Here is a 26184-nt window from a genome sequence, read left to right on the forward strand (position 1 = left end):
GCTCTTGTTCCATCAAACTTGTCTGACATACTCGCTTTTGGTTCTTTCGTACTAATCCTTGAAGTATCCATAGGGGTCGTATGTGACACATGTCTTGCTTCTCTCAGTCGAATAATCTCTTGTTGTAGGCTATGAATTTCGCGTCTAGCTTCTTCGGTCACTAGATCAATTTGAGGTTCTTTACTTGGATTGCGAAGAAATGCAATCTCCTTTCGTACACTATTCATAAAAGCTTGAAGATCTGCAAGAGTTGCCACTCTATTGTCTACTTGTGGAGATGCACTGTCTATGGCTTGGTCTACTTCCATATTTAGAGAATAGATGGATTAAAATTTTGAGAGAAGAAGAAATTGCTAAGTCTCTTGGAGAAAATTGTAGCACTACCTGTCACTAAAACCTACTCGGAGAAAAGAAAAAAAACACTAAACGATTTCAGTTTTAGAAGAGGGTAATCCGCAACCTCTAAAAATGCCTCAATGCTTTCGAGAAGAGGGGTAATCCGCACTCTATCAAGAAGGCAAAGCTCTGAAATCGATGTTAACAGTCTTTTTTACTAGCTATGCTAAACAAAAAGAAGGAATTAATATCAGTCCAAAAGAGGGTAATCCGCAACCCTTAGAACGCTCAAGTATCTCCAAGGAAAGGGGTAGTCCACTCTCTGCCTCAAAGAACTAAGCTCTGATATTGTGATTGAGAAAATATCAATTTAGAGGAAGGTAATCCGCAACCCCTAAAGCGCTAGAATACCTTCAAGAAGAGGGGTAATCCGCTCTCAAACAAGAAGGATTCAACTTTGATATTAAGATAAAGGTAGTCTCGACAAACTGTCACGGACCAAAAATACAAACAAGAAATCTAAACAAGAAGTTCAAGAAGAAATGACAATAACTAGATTATCAGATGAGTACAAGAGCAACGCCAAGAGAATTGAGCTAAAGCTTCAAGAGATGTGTTGTCGAGACTGAAGAACTCTTCAGCCTCGACTCCTATATATACTACTGGCCTATGGTTCTAAGGAAGCGCATCAAGAAGCTTCCCAAGAACTATGAAGCTTCTCGAGCAACTATCCAAGAGCTAGGAAGCTTCTCAAGTAACTTCCTAGAATCTACTAGAATATTCTAAGAATCTTCTAGAGCCTTCTAAGGGAATCTTCAAAGAATCTTTAGAAAATCTTTAAAGAATATTCTAAGAGAATATTCAAGGAATCTTCTGGAAGTTTCTAGAGACTTCTTTCTAGAAGGTTTTAGAAACTTGTCTCTAGAAAGGTCTAAGGATTATGTCCCTAACACTTGCTTCCATGCTTCTTCTTTCTTAAACCTTGTCTTTTTTCACTCAAAGGCTGATACTCCTCATCATCATCATCATCTTCAACATCTTCAATATCTTCATTATTGGTCTTAGGAATTGTAGAGGCCTCCTTCTTCATCTTTTCATCTTCATTCATACCATCTTTATTGTCATCATCATCTTCTTTTTTCTTTGCTAAAATTGAAGATTTTTCCACAAACTCACTATTATTCTCATTTGGATACATCTCCAAGTGCTCACAATTATTTTTACATTCGAAAAATTCTACATCATGACTTTTGATGATCTTTTTGGTATTCAAAACCATTTGCTTATATGCCTTGGTACCTTCACAATATCCAATAAACACACATTTTGTACCTTTTGCATTAAATTTGAATTTCATACAATCTGATATCTTTACATGGACAATGCATCCAAAAGTCCTCATCAAAATGCTTTGATATGTACTCACTTCAATTGTCTATGTACAACATCTTGATCTTGCAATCACATTACTTTTTTACAAGTGCCTTAAACTCCTTGAATCTAGAAAAGTACTCACTCTTATATTTGATGATATAAATCCACATCTTCTTTAAAATTTAAAAATGAATGTGGCAAATTATCGTTGTCATGTTATAGTTCGGCTACCATGTAAAAATAATGTGATTATGTATTTAATGTACAATTTACTTAACAACATGGTGAGAGCCATATTACTGGATCTTAGTTGGTTGTAGAATGTGGTTAAATTACTACTTTAAAAAGAGGTTGTTTAAAAAGATTACTATTAGAATTTGTATAACTTTATTTTCTTTTGATAGTAGCTTTTGAGATTGATTTTGTTGGTAGTAATTTTAAATATTTAGAATCACCTTTATTAGACATTGGTGATCTTTGAAGTCTTATTTTGATTCTTTAATTTGGTGTCTAAAACATATATTGAGTAAATCTTGTAAAGAAAAGAGTTAGAGAGGGATTTTGGTAGTAAAAAGAGAATTTAGGGCATCCATATAAATGAATGGAGATGAATGATGAAAATCTCCATACTTATTGGACAAAAATCATGACCAATGGGCTTTGAGGAGGCTACTCGAGGCCATATTAGAGATTAGGGTTTGTTTTTCGGAGCCATTTGAGCTTTAAAGGCTAGGGTCAACAAGTTTAGATTTTTGGCTATGATTTTGGTGCAAATCTTTTATGATTTGGAATTTATATGAAGGAGATATAAGCACTCAAAGTTAAGGTGTTGATTTGGGAGCTATTGACACTGTTTTTGATATAACGCACACGTACGGATGGCAATTGAAGATCAACGATTACAACTAGAGAGAATACTTTTGCAATTACACTTTTTGCATACTACTTGCTAGATTCCAAGTTGAAGTAAAAGAATTATTGAATTTTGAAGTTAGTGCATGCAATCTAAAGGTAGTAAGTGACCTGATTTATTAGTGGTTGTGTCTTGAGCTATATCTTGAGCAATTTGACAAAATTTTGGTTCAAAATTTCAAGGAATGTATATATTCATGCTAGTAAACTTTGTACATAAGTTTGATGACATTTAAATATTGGATTCTTGACATATTAAGAAATCAGTGCTTGAATGCTTGTAAATTAGGGTTTAAAGCATCTGCTAGACCATTCTGAACATTAATGTAACTAATTACCTGTAGAAATCAAAATTTAATTCTTGCCAAAAATATGTAGAAACATGTATAAACTTATGTTATTAAAACTCAAACATATCCACATTCACCACATGATTAATTTTCTTTTCGCATGTCTTGATATGATTGGAAACCTTTTAAATTTTGGTGGAAGTCCATCTTCCAAAAACATACACAACATGTTTAATAAGAAACTAAATCAGCTTCAAAGAAGTTCCAAAAGATTCAAGAACACACCGTCACTGCAGTCACAACGTTGTGTCTCGCATCAACAACGGCGTCCGTATTGAGGTTCAGAATGACCCACCTGTAGAGGCTCTCGGGTTGTGGGGAGCTTCTGATCTAGACATTGTCATCTAGCCGATAAGAATCATGCCAAGAATCGTGCAAACTAATTAAAAAAAACACAAAACACTGTCGACAAGTAATGGTCACGGTTCAGTTAAGGAAGGCGAGAATCAGGTGTACGCACCTGATTGAGCACGTGTTGATGTGCAGAGTGCTGGCTGCCATTGAGCTTTGAACAAGCGAGCTGCAGGTAGAGTATTTGTGAACTCCAGTATCCCTGCTAAAACTTCTCAAAGCACAGGGTTAACACCAGAAATGGAGAAAAGATAACGCCGATCGACAAAGCATGAAATTGCCAATATGATGACATTACGATGGCAACTTCAATAGTAGTTAAATGTGCAGAAGAGAATTGTGTTTCTGATTGTTGGGGTTCGAGCATGAACAGGAGAGGCACTCAACATGAAGATGCACTTGTTTTGCAAAAAGTAGCAAAGCCAACCCTTGAAGACCTGAAGACTTCAAAAGCTGGAACTATATGACCATTACCGGGAGAGCTTAAGCTTGATTACATGAAATCAGAGAGCTCATTCCAAAGGTAGGGTTTCATTGCCATCCAACTGGAGTGGTCCTCTGGTTGCTCTATTTGTAATTTGTGTGTCACCCCCGCAGTCTCCAGTATGTGAACTAGATTGCGCTGCTACATTTCTCCCTTGCCCTCCAGAGCAACCTGCATGTGTTTGAGGCGAAATTTGAGAAGAGCTGGTTGGGATTCCAAATTTTAAACTTAACCGATTGCCTGCTGCCCTATCTCGGATTTTGCTTCGGCGTAAATTTGCTCTGAGACTGACCATTTCTCCCTGGAACTTGAAGTTTGTTTGCAATGAGTTCGTCCGTAACTGGATTTGAATTCTCCCCGGACATTAATCTGCATGATGTGTAACCGTTGATATTAACTACTGTCTCGATCTCATTTTGAAACCAAAAGTGATAATGCGTAACCTAATTCCAACACTCTTGCAATTCCCCCACTGCGATGAATCGGGATGGGTTTGATTACCTTGTCCATCTGCAATAGGTATTCGCTGCAATAGTTACGAATTCATCTCTCTGCAGCCAGATGGCCGCAACAGCAGCAAGGCAACCCAGTGAAATCTCACTCTCGATCGCCACTTCATGGTTTCAACCAAGCCCTTCAGAAGCACAATGTATGGTACCCTAGGATCGACTTTCAACACCTCTTCCGAATTTTCCTTCACTTCAGCTGAAACCGCCACCGCCTCCACCCAGGCTGCCGAAGCCACAGCAATCTGGAAACGAAAACCCAAGATGGAGGAGCCTTACCCTTATCCTAGCAGCCTCATCGTTAGTGAAAACTGATCTGTGAAGCCAAATGAAACTCCGTCATGTTGTAAGATCCTGTCAAACAAACAACATCCTTGATCTTGAAAGCACTAATCTCAAATCCAAGTGAGGGACTGGGAGACTAATCATTTTCAGAGCTCATCAAGGGATAATTCAAGGCCGAAAAGACTCGGCTTTGAAAGGAAGCTCGATACGGTGGTGGGTAATTTGAGAAAGACGAGAGTTGTGCAGCACATGCGAAAGTTTTATACCACAGCTCATGAGCCCACTAAAGTATCTATTAATTTCCCACACAAATTGATGCCTTCAAGTTCCCATCGACCTGAACCTGTTTATCCTTCACAAACATTCGAAAAATCTACATGCATTAGATTTTTGATATACTAAATTTATTAGATGCATGGGCATCGTAACACAGCCGTTCTTTGAGCGATAATCATATGTTGAGGAAATCTATTATGCGACGAATTGTATTTGCCACATATTGTGATCTTTGTTCTCTTTGAAGATGGTTGATAGGACCTCTCAACCATCGGTAGTGTCCCATACCAAGGTAGGAAGACCACCCAATTATTTGATCATTATTGAGGCCTTCATAACTTCCTTCGAATAAAACATTTGGAACACCATCAGCAGTTGTTCCTACCTCTAATAAAATCACCAAACATTGGGAGTCCCTTCCAAGGTTGTGATACCAAATGCGTTGTATTTTTCCATCTATTCGAGGAAGAACATGTCGTTATTGAAGATCTTCATCTTGATTATGTCGTCTTGAAGGTTGTGACAATCATAATGTCTCATCCGATAGGTCAGCAAACAAAGGTTCTTAAGTTGAATCCGCTAATTGTTGGTTCTCTATCTCTTGAGCTTCACAACTACAAGGAAGCTACAAACAAGGATTGAAAATAGAATGTTATTTTGCCTAGATCATGTTTCTTTTATAAGGAAGATTTTCATCTTGATTTTGATGGATGTCGTCAATAAAAAGCTTCCATCACCTTTGCTGCATTTGCAAGATTTTTTATTTGCTCTTATGTGCATTCACTAAAACCATATCCTTGCCAATGGACAAGATATTCCAATTTATTTTGGTGCTGGTTTGAATCTAAGACTTCTTCCACTTCAAATTCTTCATTATTGTCCACTTCTATAAGATGAGATGGAGCTTGTCTTCTTCTTGGTATATCCATTGTCTTGTAAGGTTCAAGAAAAGACACGTGGAATACTGGATGGATTTTCATTGACTTTGGTAAGTGTAAACGATATGCACTTGGATTGATTTGTACAAAAATAGAAAATGGTCCAAGCTTTCAATAGTCCAACTTGTCACAAGGACGAGTGGTCTTGATATTGCAATGAAGTAACTATACCTTATCACCCATGTAGAATGGTGGTTGTTCCTTTCGATAGACATCCGCATTATCTTTTTATTATTCTTGAACTTCTTTTAAGTGCGCCTTCATTGTTAAATGTAGCTCTGACAAATGAATTGTCAAATCTTTTGCAGAAGGATTATCAACTTTTGAAAAGTCAAAAGTATCAAGTCATAGATGATAACCATAATTGGCAAAGAAAGGTTTTTGTTTTGTAGAAAAATGTATCATGTTATCACAAGCAAACTCTACCAATGGCAAAAGAGTTGTCCAATCATCTTATTGGTAATTAATGGTACATCTTAAATACTGCTCCAAAACTTGATTAACACGCTCAGTTTGACCATTAGTTTGAGGATGGAATGCCGAAGATAGTTTTATATCCACTTTTAGAATCTTGAAAAGAGTCCGCCAAAATCTTGATACAAATTGAGTTTTCATATCTGATATAATATCCTTGAATAATCCAAGGATATCATTAGTTGCAAATTTTTATTGTATCCAAAATATCCTGCTTCTGGAAAGTCATGACGAGCTTGAAGAACACATAATCAAGCTTTACCTTTTTGAACATATAGGCGTCCTTCAAAATATAGTAGATTGTTCTTGAATTCAAACTTAGAAGTATTATGAGACTTTGAAGGATTTTCTTTAATATCACGAATAAGAGGATCAAAAGACATACTTGACTGAACATGCTTAATGAAAGTTGAATCAACAGTTAGTGTTAATTTCATTGCTCGAAGATGAAGATGCTTTGGCTTCAAGAGAATTATTTGTTATTGATCAAAAGCAGCATTTTTTTCCTTTGGTGCAAGGTAAGATCGTTTAGAGAGTGCATCTGACTAACCTTGTTGTTTTCTTAGTCGATAAGTGATCTTGAATTCGAATCTTGACAAAGACATACTCCAACAAGCTTGGCAACAATTCAAAATACGTGTTGATATAAAATATTCAAGGTTCTTGTGATCTATATATATTGTGACTAGGCTAGAAGAACCTTTTAGATAATGGCACCATTCTTGAAATGAATCCACGATTGCAAGAAGTTCTTTGTCATGGATCTCATAGTTGATCTCGACTACTGAAAATTTTTTGGAATGAAAAGCTATTGGGTATAGTTTAATATCTATTCCCATTTGTGACAACATGGCACCGAATGCAAAGTTTGATGCGTCTGTTTCCATAAAAAAATGGCTTAGAAAAATAAACATGATACAAGATTATTGTAGAAACAAAGGCTGTCTTCAAAGCTTCAAATGCTAATTCTGCTTCTTGATTCCATTGAAGTTTTTTTTTGCAAGTCAAACGTGTAAGTGGAGCTACAACTTGAGAGAAGTCTTTGATGAAGATCCGATAGTAATTGACAAATCTCAAAAAGCATTAGACATCTCTTATCATTTTTGAGATCTTCCAATCCATAATAGTTTGAACTTTCTTAGGAGTCATCATAAGTCTATCATTTGAAATGATGTATCCTAAGAAGTCGACTTGAGTAGTGTAAAATACACACTTTTCTATCTTGGCATAGAGTCCTCCATCTCTAAGTTTTTGTAATACTTGGCGAATATGAAGTTTATATTCTTTTGAGTTCTTAGAATAGATTAAGATGTTGTCTACATAATAGATAATAAAATCATCTAAAAACTCCAAAAAGACATCATTCATTAGATGTTGGAATGCTGTTAATACATTTATAAGTCCAAAAGATATGATGTTATATTCGAAATGTCCATACCTTGTTCGAAATGCAATCTTCCATTCATCTCTTTCTTTAATGCATACGAAATTGTATGCTCTCAGTAGATCTATTTTTGTATATATCTTAGCTTAATTCAACTGATCAAGAAGTCTAGATATCAAAAGTAGCGGGTACCTATTATTAATAGTGATTTTGTTGAATCCTCGATAATCAATACACATCTACAATGATCCATCTTTTTTCTTCATAAATAAAATTGGAGCTCTTGCTGGAGATTTGGAATGGCGTATAAAGTTCTTGGGCAAATTTTCTTCAATATACTCCTTGAATTCAGCCAATTGATTTTGAGATAAATTGTAGATTGGTCCAAATGGCACTTGCGCTCCTTCTTGAAGGTCAATTGAGCACTCATAGGAATGATGTTTTGGAATAGTATCCACATTCTTTTTCTCAAATACATCTTGAAAATCTTGATATTGGCTTGAAATACTACTTGAAGTCTTTCCACTAGTAGAAACAGGTGTGGCATAAATGACACAAGGTGATCCTTCTTTTGCAGCATGCAAGAAAGCACTTGCACCTTCAAATATAGGTTTAATTATACTAGACTTATGACTTTCTACTTGATTAACTATACTCTTAGTTATACTTTCAAAAAATTCAAGACTATGAGAAGTTCAATCTATTTTAGGATTATATTCTTTTTAGCCATGATAAATCTAAAATGACTGGATTAGAAGGAGATCTAATGATATTAAATATTACAAAGCTACTATGACCATAAGTTGTTATTTCTATAGGAAGGATTTCATGAGTAATATCTCTTGAAGACAACGGACGACCATCTATGACTTCTACATGAACAGATTTAGTTTTCTTTACTAAAAATATGCAATGTCTTTTAGTAAAATTTTCATCTAAGAAACATATTGAGGCTCCTGAATCTAGCTAGGTAGAGGCTTTGAGATGTTTAGGTCATAGAATAATATTTATTGTAAAATATGGAGAAGGTTCTGAGGAGAGGGTAGGACCTTCACTAGGCATTGTACAAGGTTCTAGCCGCACGGTCCCTATTGTAGCAGGACAAATTCGTTTTTCAATATGCTATCTCCTTTGATTGCTGTACTCCTCATTTTATGGTTGCATCCTTTCTTTGGATAATTTTGAGCAATGTACTTAGGTTCTCCATAATATAAGCACAAACCTTCTTGACGATTACGAGTCTATTCTTACTCAGTAAGAGGTTTGAAATGTACTGCATCAATTGGCATATCTTCTACTTCCAAATGTATGTGTTGAAGAGATGTTGGTGTTGCTATTGAATTGTAGTTATGTTGAAGTCTACTTATATGGTTCTTAGATCAGAATTCAAAAAGGTGATTGACGCACTTTACAACAAAGTCAATTGCTTGACTCAATGTTTGAGGATTAGATAAGTTGAGCATTAATTTTTTTACCTCATATTATAATCCATAGAGAAATTGGCTAATGAGTGCAGCATCATCCCACTTAATATCAGTTGTAAGTTGTCAAAATTGTGAAGCATACAACATTACTGATCGATTGCCTTGTCGTAAAATATGGATCTTATTGGTTGCAACACGAATTGCATCATGTTCTCCATACATGGATCGAAACTCCGCCAAAAAAGCCTCTAGATTATCCAATATTGGATCTCATCGTTCAAGAAAAGATGAAAACCATGATAATGCTAAACCTCAAAGAAGCGTATAAATGAATCTAACTTGCGATCTTCAAGTTGGATAGCTTTGGGATTGAAGTTCAATCACAAGTTGCACTTAATTGATAAATCCTCTAAACTATGATCTGGTACCATCAAACTTCTCAAAGAAGGGAATTCTTGGTTTTCTAACACTGGAAGGGCATTCCACCATAGGAGAAGGGATATGATTTGGTGCAGATGTTGAAGCAGCTCCAATCATTTCTATATCTTCACTTCCTGCTAATTTTGTTGCTCCTTGTGGTAGTAATTTGAGTTGATGCATCGTAAGCATTAACTTCCTCAATTTCTCTTCCGTTTGTGCCATTGCATTCTTCATTTCAGCAAGTTCTACCATGATAACACTTAGAAAAGAGAAGATGTCTAATATCGCTCAAGTCAAAAAGAAGAGAGGACTTGAGAACAAAGAAAATACTAAAGACAATATGAGTTTAGAAGAGGGTAATCCGCAACTTCTAATATGCTTATGTCTTATTAAAAAAAAAGGATAATCCACTCTTAATCAAGATTAGATAAAGCTCTGATATTGTAAATGTATTCTTGTCAATCTGTCAAGGACAAGAACACGATAAAGATAAATAAACAAGTGAGACTTCTCTCAAAGAAAGATAACAAAATAGAAATAACTAGATATATATATATATATATATATATATATAGATAAGAAAGAAACTAGAATGGATATTGCCAAAAAGCCAAGAAAACTAGAGACCTTTGAAACTAGATTGGAAGCAAGAAAAGAGTTGACAAGAGTGAAAAAGGCTTCACTCTTGTCTCTATATATACTATCTTATTAGGAGCTACGTGGCGACGTTCTATAGGACCTCCAATATGCATTGACTTTGTAGGACACATGCTTTGATTTACAAAGCAAGTTTTTGTGCGTGTAGGCCACATAGTTAGCTTGGTCTTCAAGCTAATAACATGTGTGGCACATGGCTAACTTGTTGATCACTTTTCTAATCCCAAAAAGTCAATTAAAGACACCTACAAAGTCAAAGCAGCGACTATGAAGCTTCGAGGAAGCTTTCATATCAAATACTATAGAATTAACTTATTTTTATATACTTTTACTTACTTCTACATATTTATATATGTAAATATTGGCTTATATGCGTATATCCGTGACAATAGGTTACACTCTTTAATTTTTGAAATCTATACCATTGTCCTTGTTTGCAATCCCAACTACCTTTTCAAGTATTTGTTAATCCCTTAATTCCTTCTTTAACTGGACTTGACGTTTCAATCCTCGTAAAAATGAGTCTATGATCTCAGTCTTTGAAATGTTGCCAATTTAAAGATGTAAGGACTTAAATTGGGAGATATAATCTTGTATTGACTTGGATTATCTAATTTTAGCTAATTGATTGTTTCTTCACTTCTCTACATTGATGGACTGAAATTGATTTCTAAACTTGGTCTCAAACTTCTCATTGTCACTAAATCTGCCATAGGACTTTGGTACTAATTTTGAGAAATTTTTCATAGCTTCAAATGTAAAAGGCAGCCAAAGACTTTGTACAATCATGTGATATTTGTTCAAGATTCAAAATTCCTTGCCATTGATCTTATGGACTTCTTCAACCATTACTTATTCTAGAATAACCATGATCTTTTGTTTCTAAAGACTTTATCATAGATCTTCTAGTCTCAAGTTTATATGATTCTATATTCATAGTAGTAGATTGTTTTATCAAAATGGCACATTTTGTACTATATACAAAATCTATTACAAGTGAAAAAATGGCTAAGTTTTTTTTTAATAACATCTATTGTTATTATGGATTGTCTAAAGATATTATATTGGATAGGGCGACTCAATTTGTATCTAGATTTTGGAGAATTCTTTTCAAGATTTTAAAGGTGGATATAAAGCTTTCTTTGGCTTGTCATCCTCAAAATGATGGGCAAATAGAATAAGTAAATCAAGTTTTGGAGCAATATTTGAGATATACCATCAACTATCTTGAAGATGATTGGATAACACTTTTACCATTAATAGAGTTTACATACAATAATTTGGTATATTCTTCCACTCAATTAATATTTTTTTTTTAATTAGTTATGGTTATCATCCATGATTTGATATTTTTGACTTTTCAAAAGTTGACAATCTTATAGCAAAAGATTTAATAAATCATTTGTTAGAGCTATATGCAATAATGAAGACATAGTTAAAGAAAACTCAAGAACAACAAAAAACTAATGCAGATGCTTATCGCAAAGAAAAACTACAATTCAACGTGGGTGACAAGACATAGTTACTTCATTGTAATATCAAGTCTACTTGTTCTTGTGACAAGTTGGATTATTATAGGCTTCGACTTTTTTTCTATTTGTAAATAAGTCAATCTTGTTGCTTATCAATTATATCTATTGAATTCTATGAAAATCTATCTTGTATTCCATGTGTCTTTTTTAAAGCCATACAAGATAGTGAATATCTTGAAAATAAGACAAATACCACCTCCTTCCATAGAAATGAATAATAATTAAGAATTCAAGTTGGAAGAAGTCTTAGATTCAAGGTGACGCCAAAATAGATTAGAATGTGTTGTTCATTGGCATGAATATGATATTAGTGAACGTACATGAGAACCAACAAAGAGTCTTACAAATGCAATTAAGAAAATTAAAGCTTTTTATTGACGACATCCATGAAAACTAAGATGAAAAATAACAAATTTTTGCTATAAAAGAAACAAGATCTAAAGAATAAAGAATTCTATCTTCTACTCTGGTTTGTAATTTCTATGTATTTGTGATACTAAGGAGAGGGAGAATCAACAACTAATAGATTCAACTCAAGAGCTATCACTTGCTGACTTATAAGATGAGACATTGCAATTGTTACAACCTTCAAGATGACATAATCAAGATGAAGATCCTCAAGAATGACATGTCCTTCCTCAAATAGATGGCGAGATATAACATGGTTGGTATCACAACCTTGGAAGAAACTCCCAATATTTGATGATATTATTACAATTAGGAACAACCCTTGATGGTAATCCAAATGTTTTATTTGAAGGGAGTTATGAAGGCTTCAACATTATACTCTTGTAAACACCTTTTTAGTCTTTAGTCTTTAGTCTTGTTTCAAGACTTTTTAGTCTTCTTGTTTTCGGCAACAACCATTTTAATTTAATATCATGTCATCTTTGGATGACTTATTAGTTCTTTTGAATGGCACAAGAGTGTATTAAGGATTTCTTTCTTCAAGATTCATGTCCATGACACATATTAGAATGTGGTTAACTAGTATGAAAAATCCTCAAAAAAAATATAACATTAAATGGATGTGAATAAAACCTTATTAAAAAAGAGAGAAAGATCTGAAATAGCAAATAAAATCTTTGAGATACAAATAGATGTATCACTACATGAAACCCTAGACATCCATGAAAAAGCTTAATAATCCATGAACTTGAAGCTAATAACCAAGTGCTCTTAGAAAAGCTTACAAACTTTGCTATGAGTTTCACCTCAATACATAAGGAGCTTGGATGCCTTTATTACCTATAACAAATTAATGGAAAGGGTAATCCCATTTGTGCCAAAATAAAAATACAATAAGAAGTACTGTACACCAGAAACTCAGAGAGCGGCACCCGGACAAAAGCAACCAAACCCTGCGACGTTGGAAACAGACCTCGCAACTCGCGAAACTCAAGCAACGCTGCCTGCGCAATCTGATACGGAGCATAATGACCCACACCGCGAAACGAGAACGTGGTGCCCTACCGCTGAACGCATGGAAGCCTGCGAGCACCAGACAAAAGTCTCCCCCGAATCCCGAGGGAAAAGCACTCCCGAGCAAGTGTGACCGGCGGAGGGTCGCGACACTCTCGCATCCCCCTCCAACCCAGTGCCACGATTCCCGCGGCCTTGTGCGGCTTCGGATCCTGAATTAGGTCTCCGCCTCGTCATTCTCCTTCTCCTTCTGCCGTGCACTCTGTCGAAGGATGCCCTAACATTATGCCACATCGACGTGTCTGCGCCGGTTCCCGTATCAACTGCGGCATACCGACTGCTGAGCCTATGACCGATCGAAATAGGTGCTGTGCCCCTGTGTTCAAAAGTAGGTGGAGCTGCTTGTGGCTTCAAGTCGGATTTGACCAGCTCCACTTGCAACGACTTCACGATTCACGGTTTGCCGCAACTGATACCTCCCGGTTTGGCACACCAGGGCTGGAGCATCCAGTGACAAGCATTGATGACTTGTGAGTGGGCCGGTGCCGCCCTCCCTGCGCATCCAATTTAGAATCGGCATACGAGTTCCAAAAGAGTGGGGTCCAACCTCGTTGAGCCGCGGCGAGACGGGAACCGACGAACCCACGGCTCCAGTTCACTGATCCGCGTTCGTCGGGCGTCCACTAGCCGTCGCCCAGGCCTCGCTCTTATATGCAACCCGCCTGCCCTCCCTTCCTAGAGTGGCACTCACAGCATCCCGCCTCCCGCCCGGTATCGTGTTTCATACACCGTAAGTTCGGCGGATGCGCGCATCCGCGGTCTGACCCAAATCGCAGTGTGTGGAATATCTTCGACTGAAGTGCTTGTTCACGCTGGTGTGCTGCTGGTGGGAAGTCGCCCACTCAGCGGTTTAGAGATCAGCTGGCCTCAGCTGCTGTTCTGGTTGCCATCCGAAGCTCGGACCAGGGCGAGAGGTCCTGGAGGAGAGGTGGTTGAATTGCGGATCAGTGAGGGATCTTGTAGTGGATTGCCGGCCAGGTTGACGTGCGGGGCGATAGTGGTGGCAGCTCAAGATGGCGGACCAGTCGGCGTCTGGAGTGGGAAACAAGAACGCCAAGGGCGATCCCGGAACGTCCATGCATGGCGTGACGGGAAAGGAGCCCGTGTACGCGTTCTCCGTTCTCCAGGCCGCCAAGGCCAAGCCAGACCCGGATGCGGCGAAGTTCGCACTGCCGGTGGACTCTGAGCACAAGGCCACGACGATGAGAATTTACAGCTTCAGGGCACCGCACATGCTCACCTTCCACCTGTCTTGGTTCTCTTTCTTCACCTGTTTCTTGTCGACGTTTGCGGCGCCTCCGCTGATTCCCGTCATCCGGGACAACCTGAATCTCGACAAGGGAGACATTGGACATGCTGCCATCGCGTCGGTGTCTGGTAAGAACTCACTCACTGTGTCAGCAATGTCCGAGCCGCGGTCTTGAGTCCTAGTGCTGCTTGAGGTGGGCAGGTCGGGGAACCCGAGAATCAGGTCTCCGCAGCCAGCTCACGAGGGCCGGTGATGTGCATGCTGAGGTGGTCGAGGATGTGTGGAGCTCGGAGTTGGCGTAGCTGCAAGTTTGTGTGCGGTCTGTGGTCGCACGGAGTGCTGATGTGCGTGTGGATGCATGGCAGGCTCGATTCTGTCCAGGTTGCTGATGGGAAGCATATGCGACCTGATTGGCCCGCGGTACGGGTGCGCATTCCTGGTGATGATCATTTCGCCAGCCGTGTACGCAATGGCGTCGGTGGAGACGGCTGCGGGATTCACAGCGGTGAGGTTCTTCATCGGGTTCTCGCTGGCGACGTTCGTGTCTTGCCAGTACTGGATGAGTTCCATGTTCAACGGCAAGATCGTGGGAACCGCGAACGGGATTGCCGCGGGTTGGGGCAACCTGGGGGGCGGGGCGACGCAATTGATCATGCCGCTGGTGTACGCGTTGATCAAAGACAGGTGGGTCGTCTTTTGGAGAACCCCCAATTCGTCTGTTGACTGTGGGATTACATGGTGGTCTAGTTGTTGGTGAAGTTTGTGCCTAGAATCATGGGAGCGTCGAGCTTGTGGCATGCCAGCTGAGGTTGTGGCACTTTTTATGAGTGGAACGCACCACCTGAATCGTGTTTGGGTTGTGCTGGAACAGCTTTAAATCCCCAAGCTTCACGGCGTGGCGCCTGGCGTTCTTCCTGCCCGGCGTGATGCACACTACGATCGGTCTGATGGTGTTGTTTCTGGGACAAGACCTTCCCGACGGCAACTTCAAAGAGCTGGAGGCGCAAGGAACCAAGGCCAAAGACAGCTTCAGAAAGGTGGGTTCCTCTACTCGTGCGAGCGAATTCCGCGTTGCCTCGCGGGAATGCTGTGCCGGGCACGGTGCGGGCGTGACTTCCGCAACGTCCGAAACACTGGGTGGGTTCTAACAGCGTCGTGACTGTGAAACTGCAGGTGTTCGTGAATGCTGTGACGAACTACAGGACGTGGATTCTCTTGATCACGTACGGGTACTGCTTCGGAGTGGAGCTGACCGTGGACAACATCATTGCGGAGTACTTCCACGATCGGTTCAACCTCAGTCTGTCCAGCGCTGGAATCATTGCGTCCAGCTTCGGGTTCATGAACATTGTTTCTCGGCCGCTGGGAGGGATTCTGTCGGACATTGTGGCGGTGAGGTTCGGAATGCGGGGACGGTTGTGGAACTTATGGATCATCCAGACGCTGGGAGGCGTGTTCTGCATTATTCTGGGCAAGACGGCTGCGCTGGGGCCTGCCATCGGGGTCATGATCGTGTTTTCGTTCTTCGTTCAGGCCGCTTGCGGAGCCACGTTCGGAGTGATTCCGTTCGTGTCCCGGCGGTCGCTGGGCGTGATCTCGGGGTTCACCGGGGCGGGAGGCAACCTGGGTGCGGTGATGACGCAGACGATATTCTTCACGCAGGCGACGTACCACACGGAGGTGGGGATCGAGTACATGGGCATCATGATCATCTGCGTCACGGCGTTGGTGTTGTTCGTGTGGTTCCCTCAGTGGGGAGGCATGGTCTTCCCGTCGTCGAAGATGTCGGAGGAGGACTACTACGCGTCGGAGTACAGCGAAGGGGAGCAGGATCAGGGGATGCATGAGGCGAGCATGAAGTTTGCGGAGAACTCGAAGTCGGAGCGAGGGAGGAGGAAGGGCAGCAACAGTCCTCCTCAGGACGCGAAGCCTGACGGGCTGAAGGGCATCAAGGAGGGCGCCGAGGTGTAGGTGGGAGGCCGCTCTGCGTCGGATGGGACGTCGACGCACTCGCTGTGGCACAGATGGAAGCTCGGCGTGTTTCTGTGGATCAAAGTACGGGGCAGCTGCATTTCCGGCCAGTTTCGTAGCATTCACCGCACCCTGAGTTTGGTTTGGGGCGGGCGGAGTCGTGCCCTCGTTGGCGTTTTCGCACGAGGGTTTGGCAGTGCATGGAGGGGGAGAAGAACGCAGGTATCCCGCGGGGGAGGGTGGGAGCTGAGCAAAGGCCAGCACCTGCGGACAGTGGTTGAATAACCAGATGAGAAGCAATGCGCCGGGATTATGTCAAGGACTTGTGGGTCTCAAGCCGCGTGCCATCTCGGGGTACCCTGGTCTGTTGGGGTCGGGGCTTCACGGCCGGAGGAGAGGGATGGGAGGTACGTGCTGCCATGCGGAGGACGAAGGCAAAGCTGACACGTCGGAGTGGTCGAGGGCAGCGGCCCTGGTAGATCGGGGTGGCAGAACAAGTGAATTGAGCTGTGGATGAGCGATTGGGAACTGCATCTGTGGCGATGGTGGAACAGGCGGTGGGGTGCGGGGGTGGGATCTGGTGGGGAGAGTGACATGCAGTGGATGAGTGCGCATGCGAAGGGCCTGGGCCCGCCAGTTGCTTGGACTGGTTAGGGGGTTGTTCTCGTCATAGGTTGTGTTATTTGTACTGGTAATCTTGTGTACATAGTTCTGGGTGTAACTTGTATTTTATGAAATCTATTGATGCATCAAAGTTCACAATACTTTGGTTTCAAGTTTTCTTTGAGTTCGCGGTGCTACAATTTTAGTTGTTGTGATTTCGTGGTGGCTGAATGACGTTATGATGGTTTTGGCTGTGGGAGTTGAGGATTGTGGATATGTGTCCATGGAATCTTGCATTGCAATTTACGTCGTGAAGGTGTCTTTTTTTCTCACGGTCTGTGTTTACAAGGCGGTGGAGATGAGCCCCGCAAGTGTTAACACGTGGCCCTTACGTCCTGGACGGAATACGAACCAACCTTTCTTTTCACTGCGACTTCTTTTGTTCTTCAAGTTCGCTTACCTTGAGATGGGTATGTCTGATTTGCCTGTTTGCTATCCAACAAGGCATGAAGTTGTCGTAGTATGTGTTTCAAGACCTAATTTGGGAGACAGACAATTTTTTTCGAAGATTGATACTTTCTGGAATGTCTGGGCGACATCCATTCATGGGTGAACGCAGGGGTTAATTTCTTCTTTTGTGCTGTAGTTTATACGCTAGAACGAACATGAGTAGGCAGCGTAATTTGTGGCTTTCGTTAAGGGACTGAACTTGCAACCGGTCTGCGAGGCCTTGCGCCAGGTGACTGTCTGTGAAGTTGTGTGCATCCCAGTAAGATAAGACCATGGAGTTCTTTTTTGTTGTTGTGCTCATTGCAATCAAATCATAGAAACAGTCATATACACTGGCCTCAATTCATGCACGAAATGCGTTTCGGGTGTGGGCACATGCTTATACAGAAGCTCTACTGAATTTTGATGGAGTTCGATGTTGCAATTCGTTTTCAATACAATTATCGACCTGCACTTGTTGCTTCTTGGGGTGCAAGGTTTCCTGGCGTTTATTTTTGGTACCTTGTGGTTTTATCCCCCACCATGTCATACCGATGGTTTTGTCCTTCACAGTACTGTCATACATCGAACGGTCAAACGGAAAATCTGGAACTAGATGCTTTTATCTCGTAGAATGCGACGAAAAGATCCACCGCCCACGCTTTTGAAAGCCGCCAGACTCGTGAGTAACTCCCCATGTAGACTGATCGGCAATTTCGCTAACATAACTAATCGTGGCCAGGGCGAGATTCCTGGCGTCTTTTCCCGATACAGGTAATGAATGAGGCCCTACCCTCAGCTTTGCTGGTGCAGCAATTTGCATAGTGTGGAAGGAAGTCGTAACAGAATGCTTCACGAAGATGTCCACAACATTGGTTTCGTAGCCGCGGCACAGTGGACGAGAGCATCCACCCACTAGGTTGCTCGTGCTTGGAGGGTCCCGATGGTAGTTGTAACTGCGTGTGGACATATGATTCGTTTGCCTGAAGCACCTAACTAGAGTTGCTTGGCTTCCGGTTCTAGTGGATATTTTTTCGTAAGGCGTGAGATACAGATTTGTTTTCGGAGGTTGTTCAGGTAGGTTTGTTATGGCAAGCAAATTGCGGTAGGCTGTGCTTATTTGTTGCGGTGGGAACTGAGTGATAATAAGATCTTCAACTTTGGTTGATTAGTGAAATAATTTGTTTTTGGATTACTCATCCTTTGTTTCGATTGTGCAAGCACTGAGAACTATGTGTTCCACTGGTAGTAAATTGAGTAATCCTAGTGTCAGTCTGAAAGAAAAATCTGCAGTCGATACTTTAATCAAGGTTTAGAAAGCAGATAATGTAGTTGTGAAGATGTCCGTTCTGATTTGTTGTTTTATCCATATCAAAATTCTGAAGCATGGTGACAAAATATTTTTGTGGATTGAATCAACCCAGCTATTTTCTAATGAATAAATGTGTCATTTCAAATATAAAACTAGAAATTTAAGTCATAAATGATAATTTCAAAAAAAAAAATGAATGTATTAGTTGTTTATTTGATGGAGAAATCATTTTAACCAAGTCATGAAAGAACTTATAAAATCTAATCTTGTACAAAATAGATAGTTAAAAGTAGTTTAAAAAAATAGTCAAAATAGTTTAAAATAGTAAATTATGTTGTATTTTTTAAAATTATTTAGTACACATAGAAACAAGGTGATTGAATATATTTGTTTAAAAATGGTTATTGTAAACTTCATACCATGTTTAATTAAAATCTGATCAATAGAACAAAGTATAGAACTTTTTGTTTCATACAATTAAGTAAAATTAGAATTTCTTTACCAAATGATTTATATGACAAATTTTTTTGTTTATAAGATTTAAAGCATTTGTTTTTGATGATAGGATTCAATTGATAACTTTTAAGAGAGCATGGTGTTAAACAAGGGCACTTAATTGCACCATATTTATTTCTAATTATTGAAAATAATTTAGAATTCTTCATCTAAAAAGAGATGAATTAAATAAATTAATTTAAGAAAGATAAATCCAACAAACATAAAGCCAATACACTCATGGTTCAACCCTAATTACTAAAGATGAAGAAAGTTTAATAGAAAAAATATTTGACATCCTCCAAATCTTTAATATTGCATAAGTTGATATCTTTAGTATATTAGTAATATAATAAAAATGGTTTAAAACTTTTATAAGTCAATCAATATAAAAAGACATGGATCAAAAATACTAATTTAGTTTAAACTTCAAAATTTAAATTTTATTATCAAATCATAAATACAATATGAGATCCAAAGTATGGCTTAAAATTAAAAGATTGTAGTTTAAAATAGTTTAAAATCTATAAAAAACTGTTTTTTTAATCATTTCTTGAAGTACAAAAGATGTTCTTATAGTAAGATTCTAATATTTTATTTACAAATATTTGTATTAATTTACACAAGACAACTTAGTCTTACAAAATAAAAATGCATGGAATAAAGGATATTTGGAAGTAATAGATATATTATCTCATGCCATCAAAAGAAACTAAAATTAGATTCAATCTTATTTAAGATGTTTAAGATTTTTAGATTTTCTTCATAAATTACTGTTCTAATCTATAGTATTTTTTTCCAAGAGAAAATATGCTACAATCTAAGCCTAAAGATTGAATTGAAATTTACAACTCAATTAAATCTTATTTTTTAGCTTATGTCTTCTAAGTAAATAAAGATGTTTAATGTTATCAAATTTATTTTAGATTTATTATGTATTATTCAATTAAATTTAAAATATTTTGAATATATAAATAATTGTGACTTCTATACCATAGAAACTTTGTTGTTTAAATCTATTTTCTTTATCTATACAAGTATGAATCTATCTTAAGCTAAAAACATATAAAAGATTGTGGAAGTAATAAAAATAATTTTACATACTAAAGTAATCAAAATATATGAAGAAAAAAAAATTATATATTTTGGTGAAAATTTCAAGATAAATCTTTTTCTTCTAAACATACTACCAAAAAGTAAAGTTAATGATATGGCTTATTTTCCAAAAATAGGCCCATTTTTCTTTTTGAAAACAGCAATGCTTTTGGAATCTAATCAAACATGATAATAAGATGATTGAAATAGTTGGTAAAATTTTAATTGGAAGTATTTCTAATATTTTTTTGTATATATTGTCTATGTCCAATAAAGATTGTCATATACAATAAGTTTAGTGTCATAAACCAATATCAAATATGCAATCAAACATGTCTCTAAAATGCATAATAAATACACCTTTTAATGAAATATAAGAAATTACTATATAAGTCAAGTGTCTCTTATTCCATCAAATAAGTTTAGAAGAGTATAAATATATGTAGAAAGTACCAAGCTTTATTAAATGGCTAAATTACCATCTCTGAATAAAACTTATAATTACAAGCTCTCTAAAACATTGACAATACTTAACTTGATAAAAATATAAAATTAAAGATGGTTTCTCCATTCAATCCTTAAATCTTAAAGAAATGAAATCAATTTTTAGATGACAAATAGTAAAATTAATAAAAAATCTAAAAATATAAAGTATACTAATAGAATATAAATTAATCTATTATAATATTAATTTAATAATGCTTCATACTTGGTGCCATGCACAATGATAATTTTCATGTAAATAAAGATTGTTATACAAAAAAAATTAAAGTATAATAAAACAATATTAAATATATATTTTAAATATTAATTTCAAATATTAATTTTAAATACATAATAAATACATCTTTAAGGGCATCTTTTAGAAGATTAATAGTCTTTATCAACTAGAACTAATGTGCATACAAAATTAGGATTTTTTCTACAAAAACTATATACATTTAAATTATTAAAACAAAAAATGCATAAAAAGACTTTAGTTTTTTTCAATAGATAAAACATTGCTATACAACCTTCTAAAAAAATAAGTCCAATCACCAAAAGATAGATAGAAAGATGTAATATTAGACATGTTATATACTATCCACATTAAAAATGATCACACAACATAGTAAATGCCCATTTTTTCTTGCTGTAACTAAAGTATATAAGAACTTTTGACCAAACTATCAAATCAAGATGAACAAATCTATGAATGAGTAAGTTGTATTAAGTACAATTCTTAAAAAATTTCTAACACTCTCATCCATTCTTATCTTTTAATAACAAGATATTATTAAATAATACATCCTTCATACAAAGAATTGTATGCCATGCCTTGACATTAAGCATCATAAACACCTTACATTATAGATGAACATAGTCTAATAGAAAACTATTGCAATTAAAGTCACTAAGCTTTGCCACAAATAAGAATATATTACAAAAAGTCATAATGTTAAGCAATATGTAAGTTCTTTATGGCCATAGGCATGGTTTTTTTAAAGAACTTTGTTTAATCATACAAGCATTAAGTCCATATGTCAAGGTCATCTAAATTAACAATTGAAGTTAGTTTATCTTTCATTTTGTTAGATAAAATTGACTTTTATCTATATAAAAATTAATACAAGTTATAGAAAGTCAGTTATGTGTATCTTCTAAAATAATTTCTAAAGCTAGTATAATAATCAATTAATGCTTTAGTAAAAAAAAGCTTTTAAAATATCCAAAGAGCTCTTTACTTTGCTTAGACAATATTTTAGTTGATGCTCCAAATTTTGTTAATACATTATCTAAAAAAGCTATAGTTACTAATGCTAAAAATATTTGTGGTAAGCGATAAGTTCAATCTACATTTTTTGAAATGCTCCACCATTATTAACACATACTTAGCTTTATATGGAGTCTTATTCAGTAGCCTAACAAAGTCCAAAGATCAATAACTCAAATCTATAATGTATAAAGATTGCAATTGTGGTATTAAAGTGTTAAAATTTAACCTAATTCTATATCAAAGACATGATCTTAAAGAAAGAAATCCTCAATATACTCTTGTGTCACTGGAAAGAACGAAAAATTATCCAAAGATTATATAGTATTAAACTAAAATAGCTATTGCCAAAGATAAAAAGATTAGAAAGTCTTAAAACAAGACTAAGGACTAAAAAAGTGTTGACAAGGATGAAGAAGGCTTCACTCTTACCTCCATATATACTATCTAACTAAGAGCTATGTGGCAATGTTCTATAAGACCTCTAAAATATATTGATTGTGCAAGATACAAATCTTAATTTGTAAGAATTTTTTTTATATGTATGCCTTACAATTAGCTTCTTCTGTAAGCTATTAATATATTATCTTACAACATGATTTTCTATCTAAGAATACACTAGATACTTAGTTGTGGAAAGTTTAGTTTTGACTTATTGGACAAGTCCCAATAAATGATGTATTCTTATTATAGAAGCTAAAAAAGTATAATAATATCAAAAGATATTTTATTAATAAAATCTTTTTATATTTGAGAATTTTTATACATAAGGCTTTCTAAAGCATCTAAAATTGTACTAACATCCTTTGTTATACCAAATCATAACTAACTATTTGTTGGTAGGTTTGATTTTCCATAAGCTGAAAGAAAATCTATAATTCTCTTAAAAATATCCATCTTTATATCATAATTTTGTAATAGCTCTATATCTCTATTTAATATATATATAAATTCTTGGCTACCAAAGACTCCTTTACTTTACATAAAATATCCAAATAATAAAAATTTCTTTCAAAATATTATTTTTCCGCAAAGGATTTTTTCTCTCTAAACTTTAAAAATTCATATCTCTTGATCTAAGAATTCAATTTTTTTAAGATTTTAGATAATATAGAATTTATTCTTAAGATTGATTAAAAAAATATTAAACCATAAATCTACTACAGATTGCTTTGTATCTTAGAAACCCTATTTGGTGCTTTAAATCCTAATTTACAAGCACCTAATTACTATTTTTTGTATATCTCAAAATCCAAATTTTATATGCCCCAAAATTTATGTATAAAGTTTAGTAACATGATAATACATATTCTTAAAAATGTTTTGCTAAAATCTTGTCAATTTGTTTAAGATATGGCTCAAAATACAATCACAAGTAAATTGGATAACTTCCTGCCTTTGAATTACATGCACTGACTCAACTTCTTATAACACCAGCATTCTAGCTTAGAATTTATTAAAAAAATATATAAAAAATATATGCATAAAATTGCTTTCATAAAAGTGCTTGTTAAGATATTTTATATCCAAAAACGGTTTTTAAGGTTTTCTACCAAGAAAACTGCTATCTAATATATTTGTCAAGCTTAGATCCAATTCCAAAGTTTGTGAAACATTATTTTTTGTAACATGAATATTATATGTGTAAGTTATCTTATTTGATTATATCTTGCAAATATATGTTACTTTATTTTTATATTAGATCACTTATTATAATTTTTCTTTATTGTGATGTCATAGTACATGGCATTGAATACTAAGCTACGACAAATTAGTATTATAATTGATTAATTTTAATTGTGCAAAAATACTTTGTATTAGATTCATCTAGTTTACCATTTTTCATGTAGTAGATGATTTTATCTACTTAGGATGTAAAGATATAGTAGAAAACCATCATTGACTTGACATTCTTATCAAGTTAAATTTTGTGTGTTTTGAAGACCTTAATGTTGTAAGTTTTGCTTGAAGATGGTGATTGAGTCATTTAAAAAAGCTTGATATTTTCCAAAAATACTTGTACTATTTGATTCTTCTTTAGTGGAAGATGAAAAGCTTAACTTTTGTTGTCATTTCTAATTTCTTATTCAATAATAATGAATTTTATTTATTATGTATTTTCAATAATTTTGTATTATAAAAGTATAAATAAGTGAATAAGAAACCAAGAAATAATTTATGCTTGGTAAAATCTTCAAAGATATAAATTTTAATAATATTTTAATTTTATTAATTTTATAGATTTTGTGGATTTTAAATCTAAATTTTTGATAAATTTTAGAATATTTTTAAAATATAGATTTTAGAATTTTTAAAAATTAAGACATCAATTTTCTGAGAATCTAAGAAAATTCTTTTAAATCCAATTCATAGAGCAACTTAAGTAAGAATTGGATGAAACTAGAGTTTTCTTATGTGAAATTTTTTAAAGAATCCAAAGGTTTAGTAAATTTGGTATTTTGAATTTTTTTTTCAATCCTTAATTTTTATTTTTTTCTAGATGATAAATTATATTTTTGATTATAAAATTTTAAGTTTTTTAAAAATCTATTAATAAAAAATAAATAATTATATTAGATATTTTTATAACTTCTATTATCAATAATAGATTTTATGATTTAAACTGAGAAAATTTAAATCAAAGATTTGGCAATACCTTATTGTATTTAAATTTTACTATTTATTGTTATTGAAAAGAAGTTTTGTTCAAGATCAGCAAGATCTTGCATAGTTGCTACTACATGGAATTAAACCATAAGAACTTTCTAATAGTCAAAAGATAGCTAAAGATTAAAAGATGTTACTATGGTGCCAGCTATGATTTTTAGGTAGCGGCTAAAATAAGAAGAATTTAGGATTTATTTAGATATAAGAAAGAAGGTTCAAATGATTAAATTAAATGATTATCTAAAATTGATGTAAACTCTAGCTATAAGTAAAGAGTGTTGGAAGTGAGATCATCTTACTCCATACTTCATTTTTTGTGCAACCTTGTTGATACTAAGTATTGTGGCTTCTAACTTCTTTTTTTTCAATAGATTATGGGCCCACTAACATTCTTTTGTGAGTTTCTTTGAAGTTTTATGAAGTCTTTGTTGTTGTGTGGAGTAGATCATATTGTTGTTGCTGATGTTAGAGTTTTCATACTCCTAAATTTTAGATTCAAATCTATATCTAGATCTTTATTTGCTCTTTTTGTTAAGTGCATCTTAGATTCAAGGTTTGATTTGCACCTTATGGTGATATTATAGAATATTAGTATTATATTTTTTTATTGATTAAGATCCTTGGTGGACTAATTTTGTAGTTTCATGTGTTAAAAGAGCTTAAGTTACTTAAAAGATCTCTTATGGTGCCTAGAGGTGATTTGTAAGCATAAAAGTGATAGGAGAGTGAAAAATCTGATTTAAGACATTTATATTGATCATTAAACTTATGAGAGGTTCTAGAAGTGAAGTTGAGAGTGTTTTGATAGTGAAAACACTAGTATATTCACAAAGAGGGCATTTTGAGATTTTAAGGCAGCAATTCCTTCTTACTGATTTTGAGAGCTTTAGGACTGTTTTTCTAGATCTTTTTTTTGATACATCTCTTCCTAAAACATAGCTTTAAGTGAAGGTGAAGGCTTAAGAGTAATTTAAAGTTTTAGAGATAAAACTTTCTACCATTGGAAGGTCAAAATAGAGCTTTTACTGGCTTTTTTAGACCTTGTTGTTCTTCTTATGTTCAAGCTTCAATATATCAAAGCAATTGAACTAATAGAGGTGGATTTGAACACAGGAAAAGACTAGTTATATAAATTGGATCTGTTAGTGTCATAATTGACTGTACTCTAACTATCTGAAATGAATTATCAAACTACAAAATACCAAGGCTTACTACTTTTGTCTTAATTCAACACATAATCCATTCTATGAATATCAATTCAATAATACTTCCATATTCTTATCAGTTCATCTCCCACTTACTTTTTTTGCAGTTTATATATACTCAATTATTGATCTCTAACTTACTTATTATATTTAGTTTTTC

General features: G+C 35.8%; 1 protein-coding gene and 1 long non-coding RNA gene across 3 annotated transcripts; one reads left to right on the forward strand and one right to left on the reverse strand.

The window, feature by feature from the left end:
• Positions 1–3075: 3075 nt before the first annotated feature.
• Positions 3076–4893, reverse strand: LOC112295943 (uncharacterized). 2 transcript variants are annotated; one of them, XR_012216062.2, is made up of 3 exons: positions 4309–4893; positions 3798–4176; positions 3076–3525 (listed from the first exon to the last, which is right to left on the reverse strand). It is a non-coding gene; the product is annotated as an uncharacterized LOC112295943 (long non-coding RNA). The 2 variants fall into 2 exon arrangements; XR_002973801.3 differs by having other exon boundaries at positions 3076–4176.
• Positions 4894–13818: 8925 nt separating this feature from the next.
• On the forward strand, positions 13819–17184 carry LOC112295867 (high-affinity nitrate transporter 2.1). Its single transcript, XM_024547888.3, has 4 exons — positions 13819–14562; positions 14800–15118; positions 15306–15471; positions 15608–17184. Exons 1-4 carry the CDS (start codon positions 14199–14201, stop codon positions 16403–16405), a joined length of 1647 nt encoding a protein of 548 aa, XP_024403656.1. The 5' UTR covers positions 13819–14198; the 3' UTR covers positions 16406–17184.
• The last annotated feature ends 9000 nt before the right edge of the window (positions 17185–26184 follow it).

The sequence above is a fragment of the Physcomitrium patens genome, chromosome 19, assembly GCF_059467195.1.
Source record: "Physcomitrium patens ecotype Gransden chromosome 19, ASM5946719v1, whole genome shotgun sequence".
In the NCBI taxonomy this organism is placed as follows: domain Eukaryota; kingdom Viridiplantae; phylum Streptophyta; class Bryopsida; order Funariales; family Funariaceae; genus Physcomitrium; species Physcomitrium patens.

Bases quoted from the DNA above. Each gene is read 5' to 3' on its own strand.
- LOC112295867 (XM_024547888.3), top strand. From the start codon at position 14,199: ATGGCGGACCAGTCGGCGTCTGGAGTGGGAAACAAGAACGCCAAGGGC. The intron at 14,563-14,799 runs GTAAGAACTCAC...GATGCATGGCAG, and splicing joins TGCCATCGCGTCGGTGTCTG to GCTCGATTCTGTCCAGGTTG. The intron at 15,472-15,607 runs GTGGGTTCCTCT...GTGAAACTGCAG, and splicing joins CCAAAGACAGCTTCAGAAAG to GTGTTCGTGAATGCTGTGAC.